The sequence below is a fragment of the Falco punctatus genome (genome assembly GCF_963210335.1).
Source record: "Falco punctatus genome assembly, chromosome: 19".
Taxonomy (NCBI): domain Eukaryota; kingdom Metazoa; phylum Chordata; class Aves; order Falconiformes; family Falconidae; genus Falco; species Falco punctatus.
Window position 1 is genome coordinate 4,074,502 of NC_137599.1, and position 16,182 is coordinate 4,090,683.

Sequence of the window (16,182 nt, forward strand, 5' to 3'; positions counted from 1 at the left end):
TGCGTGCACACGTGTGTGTGCACACGCCTGTGCCCAGCTTTGCTGCATGAACGCTGCCCTGTGGGTTAGGAAGGGCAGGAACCAGCATCTGCTGTTCTCAGGCCTGGTTTGTACTGGTCTAAACTGGTCTAATGGTCTGCAATGGCTCCATGGGGTGGGAGGGGGCCCTGAGCAGCACTGGCCAGGTAGGCTGGGGGGCGTGCTGAACCCCGGGGTACCTGTGGGGTGCCCCAGCATCCTAGAATATCCGTGGGGTGAGCTGTGGGATGCCCCAGCACCCCAGGGTACCTGTGGGGTGAGCCATGGGGCAAGCTGAGCCCCAGAGTACCTGTGGGGAGCCCAGCACTCTAGAATATCTGTGGGGTGAGCTGTGGGGTGCCCCAGCACCCCAGGGTACCCGTGGGGCGAGCTGTACGGCGAGCTGAGCCCCAGAGTACCTGTGGGGTGCCCCAGCACCCCAGGTTACCCAGGGGGTGAGCCATGGTGTGCCCCAGCACCCTGGACCCCCCTTGCTGGGCACAGCATGTTAACCAAACCCCAGCACCTGGGGGACCCCGGGACAGGAGCAGTGGACTGCCAGGTGACCCCTGAGAGCAGCTACGAGGAGCTGGGGGGGACAAGCCCCCACCAAGATGAGGGTACAACTGGATGGACACCCTGAGGTGGTGAAAGCCCCATGCTGCAGTGTCCCCCAACCCCCCAGGCGGTGCCAGTGGGGACAGGACCCACCCGAGCGGGGCTGGCGCGGGGGGAAGCTGGCTTAAGCACACCTTGACCTTCCTGGCAGGGGAGGGATCCCTTCAGCTTGTCCGACACATCTCCTGCCAGCACCCGGTATTGAAAGCGCGGCGAGCTCGCGCGCGGAGGAGCCGGCATGAAAAGGCAGCTTAGGCATCTCCTGCTGCGAGAGATGGATTAGGGGCTTCGGGGAGGGCTGGGGGCACAGCGAGAGGCACAACCGCCGCGCCTCGCCGGGGCCAGGCTCCGTGCCGCTGGGCAAAGAGTGGGCACGGTGCCGCCGGTCACCGTCTCACTGTTTCCCGGTGGGAGAAGGGGGCAGTGGGCCAGGCCTGGCGGCGTGGGATGCTGGGGGCTCCCTGAAACGGGGCACGAACAGCGAGGGGCTGTCCTGGTGGGAGTGGGACCGGTGGGCAGGGGGCTGGGGCACCCAGGGCTGGCAGCCACACTCCTCCTCGCAGCCCTGGCCCCCCCTGCGGGTCCCCAAGGCACCGCCGCCTGGTCCCGCAGCTGTCGCTGTCAGGAGGACGCGGTATTTTTAGAGCCCTCTGGGGACTCGCAGGTTGGGCAGTGACAATTTTTGCCAGTGGAAGCGGGTGGTGAGAGGCAGGGGTGGCCAAAGGCTTTACGACCCCAACAGCCCCTGGGAGTTTCCCTTTTTCCTCCGATTGAGGATCAGAAATAGCCCGTTTGTCCCCAGGGGAAGCCCCTGGTGCTGCCAAGGGGTCTCCACGAGGTGTGGGGCACGGGGTCCGGCCATCTCGGCTCTGTCCTGGGGCCCTGTGCTGGGCTGGGGTCTCTGTCCCTCAGGCAGTGACAGCAATGCCCTGTGTGGGTGGCCTGGACCCCTGGGTCCCCCCCTGGACCATTCCCGGCGTACAGGTTGGGGGGCGGTGGCCCCCATGGTGGGGGTGCTTTGCTGCATGGCTGGCAGGAGGAATGGGGTGCCCCTGTGGCTGTCCCTCCCCGTCCTGGGAACAGCTGTGCCCCCAGCTGATGGCGGGGGGACCCTGCCAGCACCAGGCATGTGACAGGAGGTGACAGAGCTGGCTGCTATTTATACCCAGCTCTTGTCAGGGCTGGGTGTGGGGATGCAGGCGAGCCCATGCCACAGGCCCAGCGTGGTTCTCAGGGTGCCCAACTGTCCCCCAGCACCACCCAAATCCCCCCTGCAGGGCAGGGGGACTGAGCTGTCCTTGTGCCCAGAGGAGGCACAGAGCTGTGTCCCATGGGGACATGGAGCTGTCCCCACATTCAGTGGAGGCACAGACTGGTCCCTGTGCTCAGGGGTGGCACTGCACTGTCCCCATACTTGACAGTGGCATGAAGCTGTGCTCAACAAGGACAGAGCTGTTCCCATTCCCCACAGGGACACAGAGCTTTGCCCAGTGGGGACACTGAGCTGTCCCCATGCCCAGCTCCTCCAGGCTAGGGGGTACCAGGGTTGGGGGGGGGGGGGGGGGGCGGCAGAGCAGGGCAGGTTTGTGCCCTGGAAGCCACAGGTTCCTGTTGGGCACATGACCCCAGCAGGCACAGGCCCTTGGTGTGGTGAGAAGCCGAGGGGGGGCATTAGTTCTGGGCCCCCACCAGCTCCCTCCTCCACAGCAAGCGGCAGGGGCCGGGGGAGTGCAGCCCCCGCACAAAGCTGCATTACATGAGAAGAGGGGCCCAGGCGGCTGCAGTGCTGACCTCACCTCCTGGCCCCTGGCCTGCAGAAAGGGGCGTCCTTCACTCCCGGCCCTGGCCTGCAGAAAGGGGCGTCCTTCACTCCCCGTCACCGGCCTCTCCCTGCTCACTCACCCCCATAGGTGCACACTGCACATGTACACACTCAGGGTCTGGGATCCCCTGGCCTGGGGAGACCGCTCCCCCTGAGCGCCTCAGGCAGAGAAGCCTGAGCCCTCCCAGGGCTGACCCCCCAAAGCAGGCTCGGTGCCTGCCCCAGCTCCTCGCCGCCACTGCTGGGCTCTGCTCACCTCTCCAGTGCCAAGGGAAACAGAGGCAGGGAGTGAAGGGCCTGGGGCAGCTCCGAGGAGGGCACATGGCCCCAGGATGGGGGTGTTTGCTCCTTCTCCCCAGCTCAGCACCCCTGGGGTGCTAGATCCCCCTAACCCCAGAGCCCAAGCAAGCAGAGCTGGTTGATGATGACCATTAGTTTCATGCACCCAGTGGGGTGGGGCGGGACACATTCAAGAAGGGGCACCCCACCAGCATGCCTGGGTCTGTCTGGGGGAGCTCCCACCCTCCCCAGGGTGCTGGGACACCCATGCTCTCTGCCCTGGGGCAGGTCCCACCCGGCTCGAAATGGCCCCATCTTCTTGCGGGGCCACAGCTGGCTTAGCCCTCCCATGGTGGGTGGGGGCCCATGTTGTGGGTAAGGGTCCCACTGCCCACCTGGGTGTAGCAGGAGCTCCCTCTCGTGGGCACAGCCCGGGCGCTAGGCAGGGCCTAGGGTGCCCACCTGAGACCCACAGGTGGGGTGGCTGCAGGACACGTGTGTCCCTCAACAGAGCTGCCCACAGGACTGCTCCACACAGTGCAGCCAGGATCCCTGGGCAGCGAACCCAGCTCCACCCTGCCCGCCTGGGTGCTTTGGGAGAACAAGGCAGGAATAGTCCCCTCCGAAAATGCAGCGGCAACTCCTGGAAGGAGAAAGGCTGCTCCTCTCTGTGCCTCAGCTTCTATACCCACCATGGGGCTAAGCTGCGGGGCAGTCCTTGGGGCACAAGGAGCTGCCAGCAGGGAGAGACACCGTGACCGAAGAGGCTGGGACCTGGCAGCCACTCCTTGCCCAGGCCGGTGGGACCACAGACCTGATACAGGATGAGACTGGTGACCCTGGTGCTGAGGTTTTTGCAGAGAGCAAAAGCACAGACAGTTGCGGCACCAACAGCACTTTCTTACAGCAACGAGGAACAAATTCGAGGGCGTTTCTGCCCAGCAAAAGCTCTCACAGCCATCCCGCGATGCAGATGTCCCCCAGCTCTCAACCACGAGGTCCTCCTTAGCACAGGGGGCTGACTGGTCTCTGGAGAGCGTCGAAATTTGGGGTATTTTCCAGGGGAGATTTCCACAGTGCTGCTGAGGTGGGACTTCAGGATGAGAGCTGCATCCTTCCTAGCAAGTTAGAGGCAGATGCCTGGAGTTCCACGCAGTTCTGGTAGTGCAGCCCACCCTGTCACACTGCAGTAGTAGATCAAGTCCGTTCTGCTATGAGCCACACCGAGTTGTGTGCAGCACAACCACCACACTTCAGCCTCCCCTGCATCCGACCCACAGCCTCAGTGCACAGGGCTCGCCGTCACAGGCATTCACCTCATCGACAGGTTTGGTGGCGCACGCAGAGGCACGGTCTGGTGAACACGCTTCAGACAGGCCTGTTTCCCCACTCCTCTCCTCATCCTGCCTCGACAAGGCGGCAGAGGGCAGCACGCAAACAGGACCCAGACAGTGAGGCTTCTGGTGAAAAGAAAAAGGAATGAATGGCGAGACAGATGGAATGAGGTTTTCCTGCTGTCAGGGACAGCAGAGAGACGGCGACACATGCTGCCATGCTCAGAGACAGCTGGTAACAGCTGTGCATGGAAAAGCAGGGCCTCGCCTGCTGCAGCCCCTGTGCACAAAGGCCTGCGGGGTGCTGCAAGATAGAGACCCCAGGCGTTGCCTGGTGTGTGCAGGCCCGGGGTGCTGCTCCTGTGCCACCACATACGGGGACCTGGCTATGCTTGCGCAAGCCAGGCACACGCCTCCCTGCCCAGCGGTGAAGAAAGGCCCCTGCGGCCTGGCTGAAGGCCCGGGGTGGGAGCAGGGCAACAGGCACGGCTCCGCCCGGCCCCGGCGCTTCATCTCAGGGCTGGCTCCGAACACCTGGATTTCAGCTCAGCCTTTACACTAGACACCGCGGCCTCCCTCAGAGGTGGCTGCAGGCACCATCATCCGCCTCAGGGCTGGCCCTAGGCCCCCAGGGCACCTTCCCCGACGCCCCTCAGCCGCCCGCCCGCCCGCCCGGGCCCCGCTGAGGAGAGCCTGCGCACGCGCCCCCTCAGCAACCAGCCTGACCTACGGGGCGGTGGCGAACCCGTGCTTCTATTGGTTCATACCGCCATCACTCAAGAGGCGGGGACAGCCCCATTGGTTCGGGTCGCGAGGGCGGGAAGGCTGAAGGGGGACTGGCGCCTTCCCGGAGGGGGTGGGGGTCGTCTCTGCGCATGTGCGCAGTGGGGCGGGCCCCGCGCTCCCGTCTGTCGCCGGGGCAGGGCGCATGCGTGCTGTGCGCTGCGTGCTGAACCGCAGCGGGGCTCCGTCACCATCCGCCGCGGCGGAGGCGCTACCGCCGGCACACGCCGCACCCCCTTCCCGGTGCCCCGGCAGCCGCCTGCTCAGCGGGGCCAGCCCTGGCCCTGGCGCCCCCCAGCAGCGCGCCCACCCCGTGCACGCTAGCTGCGCTGCCGCGCATGCGCGGAGCCGCCCGGCGCGGCGGGTGCGGGGGCGGGGCGGGCGCGCTGCCGCGGCGCTGAGGGGAGGCGGCCGGAGGCGCGGGGCCGGGCCGGGCTGAGCCAGGCGGCGGCGGTAGCGGCGGCAGCGGCGCAAAATGGCGGACAGGTTCTCTCGCTTCAACGAGGATAGGGACTTCCAGGTAACGGCCGCGCCGTGGGGGCGGGCGGGTCCCCGCTCAGCCCCGGCCGCCCGCCGCTCCCTCAGGCCGGGGCGGGCCGCCCCCCGCCGGGGCTTTGTGCGCGGGCCTGGCGCTCCGCGGCGGCGGGTAGCGACACAAAGGCGGCAGCGCGGGGGCCCGGGGCGGGCTGTCAAGGTGACCTGCGGGGAGGGGGCCGCCCCGGGGAGGGGGGCAGTGGCCGGCCGTAGCGGGGGGAGTGGGTGCTGGCGGGGGCTCCCCCGCTGAGGTGACTCTCACCCGCGCCAACGGTTTTTTTTCCGTTTTTTTTTTTTTTTTTTTTCCGGTGGGTCAGGCCGGGGGGATGCGGCCCGGCGCGGTGCTCACCTGCCCCGTGGGGCTGCCCCCCCCCCCCCCCGGTCCCTGCTTCGTGAAAACGCCGCTTCCTCCCCCTACACCCTCCCCCCCGCCCCCCCCCCCCCCCCCCCCCGAGAACCACATTAGTGTTTCGGCGTCGTTAGCGCTACTGTTGCTGCTTTCAAATTAGGGGGGGTGGGGGGTGGCGGTGTTAAATAAACAATGCGAAAATTAACGTTGGCTCATTAAGCTTAAACAATGACATTTTGTTTTCTGACTTCAGCCCGAGAGAGTCTCGAGGTTGGGTAGGGGGGGAGGGAAAGGAGCGAGGATAAACGCAGCTGGAGAAGAGCTATTGATGGGCTTTTATGTGTCGTCCTTGTTTCTGGAGCCTGAAGTTGGAATTCTGCTTTTCACCTAAAGCAGTTAGAATTCTGCTTTTCACCTAAAGCAGTTAGAATTCTGCTTTTCACCTAAAGCAGTTAGAATTCTGCTTTTCACCTAAAGCAGTTAGAATTCTGCTTTTCACCTAAAGCAGTTAGAATTCTGCTTTTCACCTAAAGCAGTTAGAATTCTGCTTTTCACCTAAAGCAGTTAGAATTCTGCTTTTCACCTAAAGCAGTTAGAATTCTGCTTTTCACCTAAAGCAGTTAGAATTCTGCTTTTCACCTAAAGCAGTTAGAATTCTGCTTTTCACCTAAAGCAGTTAGAATTCTGCTTTTCACCTAAAGCAGTTAGAATTCTGCTTTTCACCTAAAGCAGTTAGAATTCTGCTTTTCACCTAAAGCAGTTAGAATTCTGCTTTTCACCTAAAGCAGTTAGAATTCTGCTTTTCACCTAAAGCAGTTAGAATTCTGCTTTTCACCTAAAGCAGTTAGAATTCTGCTTTTCACCTAAAGCAGTTAGAATTCTGCTTTTCACCTAAAGCAGTTGTAATAGTGCTTTTCACCTAAAGATCTGGGAGGTTTTCTTACGCTTGCAGAGCTTGTGTGGTTCTGTTTAATGTAGTGTTAAGGTATAAGCTTGAAAACATCCAGTAGTAATTCAGTTATGTTGTTTCTTCTGGATGTTTTAGGGGGTGTGCACTTCAAGTCATTATTAAACTGTGTTAGAAATACGTGTGAGCACCGTTTGTGTTACCTTTTCTGCAGACTGTAGGTATGGCTTCCTAATGCAGCCCTAAACACAGGGGCTGGTTTGCATCGCTCGTTTCCTTAAATGAAGAAATTAGATGTAATAGTCTGATTTAGTTTTGAAGTTCCTGTTTTAGGAAGTAGAGCGAGCCAGATCCTGGGTTTGAAAATAAGTTTCTTGTAATAGTTTGCTTTGGGAGGGGAGAGATGAGGAACCTAAAATCAATTGGGTACTGCAGGATATACTCAAGAAATGGGTAAGCTCTGCAGTTACGTATTGCACAACTTGTTCACATGTGCCTCTTGCCTGGTGTCCTTGTTCTTGTCCCTTTGTGGGGCAACCCCTTTGCCAAAAAAAAAAAAAAAAAAAATTGTAGCAGCAAAACCTGTTACTGTGTCATTGCTCTGGTCATGCAGGGAGAATGTGTAGTGATGTCAGGGAGGAAACAGGGCTCCATTACCCGAAGCTGAAATCTTAAAAGCTTCCAAGCATGCTCAGAAACAATAATCCAGTCACAACCCTGTTTTTCCTTGACTTTAAGAAAGGGCACTATTTTTAATTGGGACTTCACGTGTGCCAGATTATCAGGCTTTCATTTTCTTTCCCATAGACCACAGTAAAAAATAAAGAGGTGGGGTTTGTTTTTATAGTAGGGTAACCTCTGTTCTTTTCTCCCTGAAAATTTGCCAGTGAGAAGACATTTTATTTTGTGCATTAAAGCTTCCTTCAAGGGAAAAGTGGAATTGGTCCTCTGGGAAGAAACAGTTTGGAGTTGGTTAAAGCTTGCAGAGAATTGAATGTGAAAATGATGAGCTGATTAGAGGGAGACTGGGCCCAAGTGTCTTGGCCGAGGTTGGGATGAATTGGTGGGACCTCAAGAGCCTGTGCCGGTACCCCTGACAGGCCGTCAGTGTAACAGTCTTTTTGAAGGATACTGGTGGAGAAAGGCTTTTTCAACCTTATTTTTCCTTTTTCATCAAAATTGCTTTCAGAGAAGATTTTTCATTTTTTCTTTTCCTCTATATTTAGTTGGAGGTCACTTGACATATAACACCGGTGTAAAATATGCCTGCCTTTAGCATACAGCTTTTGATCATCTCTGTCAGATACTGGTCTCAAAACTACAGCAAAAATAAGACACACTGTTAGTGTGAAGTCACAAATTTGTATGTAGGCTCCCTTTGTAGGAGTGTTTCTGTCGGTGTTAAGAATGCCTTTTTCACGCAGTTTCTAGCGCTTTTAATTCTGAGCTTCAGCAGTTGAAATTTCTGTCCTTTGACCAAGTATGACAATAAACATGACCCCGTGTTACTGCTAGTCTGTTGAGACCCAAGTAGGCATGACAAAAGGGAGATGGTGCTGTAAAATTACACGGCTTGAAGCAGGGATACATGTGGCATGGTGAGGGGGAGGGAAGCTGTAGAGATCCCTCGGATTTTGTTCCTGGTGATCTGCTTGTGATCTTGGTGAAGTGAAAGGACGTGTAGCTGTCTTGAGAGAGGAAGAGAAACAAAAGGTCAGGAGTAAAGTGTATGGGTCAAAGGAATCTTTAGCTGTTTGGAAGAAAGGCAGATGCCTTGGGATTAGTGATGTGGCTAATGGAAGAGAGTCACTGGATGGAAAAAAAAAACATTTTAGAGTTCTCTTTATTGTTATCAGCCTTCTTTCTGGAAAGATTCTGGGTTTGGGAGGATTAGTTTGGCAGGAGTGCAAGTTGAGCATCGATGTGGGTAGGGGAGAGATGAGGTTAGCAATGCAGGGTTGGCAGAGGTGATATTCAGGTTTCTGAGCTGCTGATATGCTGGAGAGAAGTGGATTAAAGGTGAGAGAACAGATGAGAGCTGTTCTTCTTTCCCCTGTGCCTGACTAAAGGAAGCTCAGTGCGATCGGGGAAGGCAGTAATGGAAAGGTTCAGCACCGGAGGGAAGTCAATTCAGGAAGGGAAGGACCTCAACCAGCTGAGAAAAAGAAGGTATGAATGGTCTGAGGTGCCTAAGAAGGTGGTGAGGGGAGAAGGGGTGTTGAGCAGAGGGATCAGCTGAGAATTGGAGAAATAAAGAGTGGGGGACCTTCCCATAATCGCAGCCAAAGCGATGTGATGGGTATAAGGAAAGCTGCAGGGGGAATGAAGATGCTGTCCATGGGGTTTTAAGTAACCCTGTGGAAAAGAGGAGCTAGAATAAGGATAAGAAGGTCATGTTATATCCTTAAGGATAAATATTGTGATATGGAGGGAAAGGGGAATGATTATGTACTCTGAAATTATTCCAGGTTGTCTCTGTGGTAGGATGGAAGGAACCTCAAAGCTAAGGATAGTTTGAAAGTTGAAATTGCAAAAGAAGCAGGAAATGGCATTGGAGGATATCACTGCAATGAGGTGATTAAGCAGCTTTTTTTTGTTTGGTTTTTTTTTTTTTTTTAAATAGGATGTCTTGCTTTTGCTGTGGTGTGTAGCTTTCAAAGCCTCACAAAGGCTGTAGATCCTCTTCGGTTTTTGCTGTATGTTCTCAAACCTTAGAAAAACTCCATGCAAAGCCCTTGTTTTTGACTGTATTTTGCAGGTGCTGAATTTGAGGGCAGCTCCAGTGAAAAGCATTTAGCTTTATTCTGTCCATTAATAATTGATCTTTCCCAGACCAGGGCAGCAGAGCAGTTTGTTCCGGAGGCTTTAGGCAGTGGAATGAATTACTGAAGGAGGAAGACTATTACTGACCTCCCTTCTGTATTCTCTCTCTGGGATCTGAAATGGCAAGTTAAGTCTGCTGAATGGCTTACCCAAATAAATCCCCACCTTTTTCCCTTTTCCATTACAAGAGGGGTTATTTTTGAGTGGGCCACCAATGAGCTTAGTCCTTCGGTTAAAAGATCTTACTACTTACTGTTGCAGGGATGTCTGTCACTTGTCTGCTTCTGCCGTCTCCTTGATTGACTGGCTTCCCTACGGCAGAGACAAACTTGTGAACCATTGTAACTTCAAGTAATTATGAACGATAGCTGTCAGCTATGCTAACAGAGTATTTTAGAAGCATTACTGAAAACTCTGAATACATGAGACTGCCGCAATAAGTAAATGTATTTTTTAGTGGTGTTCTTGTAATTGCAATAATTTTATTCTTTAGATTAATTATACCGATCTCAAAGAATGAATAGTGAATGCCTCCATATATATCACTGAAATCCAGTGGAGCTCCCATTTAGTCACAGATGTTGAGAAAATGTTTTCTTGCTGTATCTTTCTTTTTTCATTGTTGAAGCAGAAATATTTCAAGCCATATGTGTATATGTGTACAATAATTTCCTCTTCCTACGTACAGTGCACTTACTTGCATCATTAGCCAGACGGAACACAAACTGTTCTGTCTCTTGTTTTTTTAGTTTGTTGTGTAGTCTGTATAATAGAATAACACTTCCACCAAGCAGAAATGACTGTTTTCCTAAACTAGGTTAAAACATGGCCAGTCTGAACCTCAATTCTGGTGTTCCTGCTTATGCCAGGAAGATAGGTGGGTTTTTCCTGCCCCCCCCCCACCCCCCCAAAGGATTTGAAGAGCTAACCGATCACATTGCTGTTACTGGCTGGTCTGTGCTTCTGGTCCTGCTGCTTCCAGCAAGTTGAGCTGAACTCTGATGGCATGGGGATTTTATGCTTTTTAATTGGCAGAATGTCAGGGATAAGTTTTGTTCACAAGCAGCTTAGGCAGGCTGGTTTACCAGACATCTGGGCTGACAGTGTGGAGTTTTAAAATCTGTCCTTTTAATGAGTGCGTGTTGTCAGTGGCTTCACTTCAATTCATTTCTTAGGTGCTGCCGAAGGCAAATGTATTTGATTTTTATATCCTTCAGCAGGCCTTGCCTGCTTGTGGGTTATGTGGCAAAGTAAGTTGATGGCTTTTCTCTGTGATGCAAGGAAGTAAATAGAGTCATTTTCTTTTGCCTACTTTTGCTAATTGGGAGAAGAAAAACTTAATGTGGAGGAATGAAGACTGAAATCACTGCAAAATGTGTTCTCCTGAGCTTCCAACTGATACAAGATCCTGGTGTGTAAATTTGTCTTTGACAAATGTAGCCAAGAGTAGTCCAGGAGGTAGCCTTTTCCATGGCATGTTTTCTAATTTAAGAATTAATCTTAATCTAAAATCTTTTAGTATTCTTTAGAGATCCTTGCTTATCATTCAGTTAGGGTTGTATTTCTGGTATGGGCATACCGCAGGAAGAATACTGTTCCTACCCTCCTTGGCAAGAGGCGCTGACCTCTGAGTTGAGGAAAGCAGGAGCTGCGATTTTTTTATTTATTTATTTATTTTTTTAATCTTTTTGCCTGCCTATGTGAGCAAGGCAGGGAGGAAGAAGCTAGGGGAAAGTGTGTTATAAAGTAGAATGACTAGTATTGGTTCTGTTTTTGGAAGATCACAGGACAATCTGAACTTTGGTGTGAACTTTTGGAACTGGAGTGGTAAGTTAATTTTATATAGACCTTATTTCCCATCTTGTTTGTACCTTTCCCTACTCTGTGTTGTCACCTCTGTTCTCTTGTGCAGTGATGTTCTCAATTGCCATGGCTAACTGCATGGCAAAGGGAACACGTTATTCTATAGTCCCACAAACCACGTGTAAGCGCTCTCAACTTTTTCTGAGTCATCTGCTCCAAAACAAAACCAAGCCCACCTAACACCCACTGTGTGGGGATGTAGAGCTTTAGGAGTTCATCCGATCAAAAAGCGCTGTTGCAGTTCTTGGCCAACGCTTTCTTAGTTACCATATGCTTTTCTCCTACCATACAATTTTAAACCTGTAGTAATTCTTGTTACTTTCGACCTTCAAGCAGCTCTACGAGCATTAACTCATTTGAGATTTTAGCCATTCACAGTTTTAAAGTCCGAAGTTTATATTAGGATGCCTGCTTTAAATATCCTGGTATCAGCCCTCAGTTTCCATCATTTGACCCAGTTTTGAGTCTTGGAATTGGTGTTTGGCTGTGGTATCTCCTTCTCTTGAAGACAACTGGTGATGGTGAACACTTTCCTTTGTAGATTGTTGTTGTAGTTTGGCCACTGAAAATTGTATTTCCCTTTATTTTTCTTCTACATTTTACTGTTTTCAGCTTTTAGGTGTTGCTGCTTATGTCCTGCATTATGCCAAAGTAGGCATTAGTATGCTGTCTCCTCTTATTTGAGGGCATATATAGCATTTCTGTCTTAGTCCTGGCCTCTTTGAGAGCATTAATGGACTGATCTCTGAATTCTTTTATTTTAGGGCTTTTTGCCTTTCCCTTTGTGCTGTTACAGCTTTCTGCATCTTAAAATTTTCCACGTTTGTGACTAGAATATTTGCATAGGGAGTCTAGAGTAGACTCTATCCGTATAATGTACAGAGATAAACGTCTTTACTACTTTATTCTTACTTGTTATTCCTTTGTTGCACAGACCTGGACTGTGTTTTTATCCTTTTTGCTACTGTATTGCGTGGAGAGGTGTTAACTTGGATTTCTCCTGCCTGCTTGGGTGCAGCCCTGTGCTGCAGGTGTGTTTGTACAGGGCTCTGTGAAAACAGACTTTGTGTTGGTGAGTTCAGGTCACTCTTACACGGGTCAGGTTGCTGTGTATGAACATGCTGTCCACATTGTTGCTCACTGTTGGGCTTCATGAGCTGCAAACTTGAGTCGGCAGTTGCGCGATTTCCCCTCTGGTCATTGATAAAAATGCTGGATGGTACCAAGTCTTGTGGGACGAGTTAAGAGTTGGAATTCAGTTAACAGGCTCCTAAGTGAGGTTTTCTGTGACATTTTGGTTTAGGAACAATCCTTTATCAGGTCAAACACCATATTAAATAAACAATAAAAAAAAGACCATACTGCGAAAGCTTAGAAACTTGTAGTGGTAAATAAATTATACCCTAAGTATGATTAGTACCCTATCCCACCAGGCTGTTTTCTCTGTCTCGTGATCTGGTGCAGTTGACATGCTGGAGGGAAGGAATGCTATCCAGAGGGACCTTGACAGACTGGAAAGGTGGACCTGTGCGAACCTTGCGAAGTTCAACAAGGCCAAGGGCGAGGTCCTGCATACGGGTCAGGTCAATCCGAAGCACAAATACAGGCTGGGTGGAGAATGGATTGAGAGCAGCCCTGAAGAGAAGGGCTTGGGGGTGTTGGTAGATGAGAAGTTCAACACAACCTGGCAGTGTGCACTTGCAGCCCAGAAAGCCAACTGTACCCTGGGCTGCATCACCAGCAGCATGGCCAGCAGGTCAGGGGGGAGGTGGTTCACCCCTTCTGCTCCGCTCTGGTGAGACCTCACCTGCAGTACTGTTCAGCTCTGGGGCCCCCAGCATAAGAAGGACATGGACCTGTTGGCACAGGTGCAGAGGAGGCCATGAAGATGATCAGAGGGCTGGAGCACCTCTCCTATGAAGACAATCTGAGAGAGTTGGGGTGGTTCAGCCTATAGAAGAGAAGGCTCTCGGGAGACCTTTTAGCAGCCTTCGGTACCTAAAGGGGATGACAGAAAGCTGGAGAGGGGCTTTGCAGTGATTGGACAAGGGGGAATGGCTTTACACTGAAAGAGGGCAGATGTAGATTAGCTATTAGGAAGAAATTCCTCACTGCGAGGGTGCTGAGGCACTGGCACAGGCTGCCCAGAGGAGCTGTGGATGCCCCATCCCTGGAAGTGTCCCAGGCCAGGTTGGATGGGGCTTGGAACAACCTGGACTAGTGGAAGGTGTCCCAGCCCATGGCAGGGGGTGGAATGAGATTGAAGTCCCTTCCAACCCAAATCCTTCTATGATTCTGTGTTTGGAAGTTCTTGTTAGTCATGCAGCCACAGGTGCTGGAAGCTGCAGCATCTTCTGTGTCGAGGTATGTTAAGAAATGGCTAAGAGAAAATGGGGTGGGTGAGACCAGTGCCAGTACTCTTCAGTACAGTTGTTGGAAGCGCTGAAGAACTGAACAGCATCCCTCGTGTGCTGGAACAGATTTATAGCTGGTGTTGGTAGCAGCAGAAGGAATCTGAAAGACATTAAATTGTTCTTGTTTGGTGCCAAAGTACGCAAAGCATAGCGAAGCAGGGACCAGCCTCTGGCTTCCACTCCTTTTTGTGCAAGCTGTTTATCTCTGAACTGTAGAACGTGTTTTTAATTGGACAGCTCTAACTAGTATTTATATGCATGTTTTCCTAGCGTAAAGCTCTTGACCTATGAGTAGTCTTCAGTTTTCTGGCAGGTGCTTTTCAGTGGTTTTGGACTTAACAGGTAGAATTTGCTATCAAAATTAACTTCTAGTTTGGTAAACAAAAGGTGCCATCAACTTCCCAATGTGTAATTACGAGGTGTTTCTTTCAAAAGTTGCCAATTTAAATTCATATCCAAATCTTTAAGTGATTGCTTTTGTTGTATTGACTTGAGAGGATTTTCATTTTAAGTACACTCAAAATAATTGATGTGTGTGTTTTCCTAAAATGAGGTTTTGCTGCAGCTTTCACAAGATGTTGACTGTAAATATGAAGCTATTTTGGAGGGTGTGCAGATGCGTGGTGTCCGTACTTACCCACTTGTGTTGCTTATTTACAGGGAAGGGACTGGGAATGCGATCTGTAACACGCGGAAGGCTATGAGAATGCTAGCTCTTGTTTGTGAATGTTTTACCTCTGTGTTGCTAGGAACGGATAACCAGACTTTTTTTTTTTGCGTCTCTATAGTCACTACAGGGAACAACAGGAAGAAGGATAATTTTGTTCTGGGAAGCATTAACAAAGGCTTTCCAGGTACCGGTACAAAGTTGCTTTCATATTGCTTTTTATAGTTTTGAGAAACCATACTGCTTTTAAAATTCTCCAAGAAAGCTTCCAGTGCGAGCAGGGTTGGATGGAGTTATGTTCTAGGTGCATATTGGTCTTAAAAATATTTTTTCTTCTGGATGCATAATGAATATTCAAGAAACACTCCTAAGCTAAGCTTTCCTGGAGTCGTTTCTGAATTCTCTGGATGGATTTCTAAACATCAACATGGTTGTCTGCATCAATTATGTTTTGGAGATATTCCATTGTGTAGCGTCATCAGGTCCTGCTTAGCTTAAAAGGGCAGTGTGTGTGACTGTCTGAGATTTGTAGTCAGCTTACAGATCCTACAGGCAGTACAGATCTTGCGGAGAAACTAGGAACCCATTACATTTTGATTGTGTGTAATAAACAGTTGATTAGTTACGGTGAGCTGGATTTGGTTTTAACACCTTCCCTCTGCCATCTGGTTTGACCAAAATTTGCTGATGATGTTAGCAGGTGATGTGGTTGATAGACCCCCACAACTAAAATAAGAGGTAGTACTAGCAGACCTTGTCACTTACACTTTTTGTATTTGATCCTTGTCTGCATTTGGTTTTTCTTCTCCTGTCTGTCTGGCACGTAACTCTGACATGCCTGGTGGTGTGCATCACCTCCAGGAGCTGGGAGGAGAGGTGGGTCACTTGAGCTCAGGGCTGTGCGAAGCTGGCAGGATTTTTAAAAAGAGAACTAGATGCGAAATGCAGCACAAAAATGAAACGAATATTGACTGTGATTTGCTGAAATTCTTTGGGTTAGGCAAGAGTCCGGTGCTCTGTCAGGTCCTTGCAGAGTGATTCCTATGTCTATCTCTCAGCCACTGCACTGGTGCTGGAGTAGCAATGTTCCCGCAGGTATCCTGGGTGCGGAGTGCTTGCCGGAGTTGTGCTTGGAGCCATCTTTGGGAAAAGCTGATGGATGTTAAGTTGCCTTGTCCTCCTAAAGGTCCTGTAACTGCTCAATCTCCTCCTTTAAAAAAGAACATTTGAAATGTAATAGGATATTTGCTTTTGGAAACACGGTGTCTTTTTCTTTTTTTTTTTTTTTTTCCTCTCCTTCCTCCCCTTGATCTGTGAAGGTGCCATATGTGTGCAGACAGTAAGGATTTTGGAGAGGTGGCATTTGTTCACTTGCGTTCAGATGCTGCTTCAGTTTCCTGCACTTCCACTGTTGAGACCTTGCATCTGTGCTGACCCGTCCCGGGGCGGCTGCAGGAAATGTCCCCGTGCTTTCCAGCTGTGGGAGCAGGGACCAGAGGGCACTGCAAAATATTCTGTGATTTGTAGCTAATGCTGTCTGCTGTGACTTGATGCTAGAAAATGGCCTTTTATGTGAGTACTTGTTTCTCTTTTTGGATATTCCTAGGGTCTCAGCTGCTGATTTACAGCCTAATGCCTTCAGAGCTTTCAGGAATGGGGAGTGGGCTTGGTTAAATGTTTTGAAGTGGCAGTTGTGGGTAACAAGCCTGAATTTTATGGCTTGACTTAATATTTTTGGGAGTTTTAAGGTTTATTAATTGAATTGATAGAT

At 51.3% G+C, this 16,182-nt stretch overlaps 1 protein-coding gene and 1 long non-coding RNA gene across 8 annotated transcripts in view; one reads left to right on the plus strand and one right to left on the minus strand.

Moving 5' to 3' along the window:
- Window positions 1–3,616: 3,616 nt before the first annotated feature.
- LOC308055440 lies at window positions 3,617–4,913 on the minus strand. Its single transcript, XR_013924529.1, has 2 exons — window positions 4,802–4,913; window positions 3,617–4,197 (listed from the first exon to the last, which is right to left on the minus strand). It is a non-coding gene; the product is annotated as an uncharacterized lncRNA (long non-coding RNA).
- A 281-nt stretch (window positions 4,914–5,194) lies between these two features.
- GPATCH8 (G-patch domain containing 8) overlaps window positions 5,195–16,182 on the plus strand; it is a 58,735-nt gene continuing 47,747 nt past the window's right edge. For 5 of the 7 annotated variants that reach the window (XM_080369370.1, XM_080369376.1, XM_080369371.1 and 2 more), the window contains exon 1: window positions 5,312–5,374. Coding sequence is in view for 2 of the 7 variants with exons in the window: in XM_080369369.1 (XP_080225495.1) it covers window positions 5,330–5,374 (45 nt within the window). In the remaining 5 variants the exon portion in view is untranslated. Of the gene's footprint in view, window positions 5,375–16,182 lie in introns of all 7 variants that reach the window. The other 2 variants (XM_080369369.1, XM_080369373.1) reach the window with 1 other exon arrangement.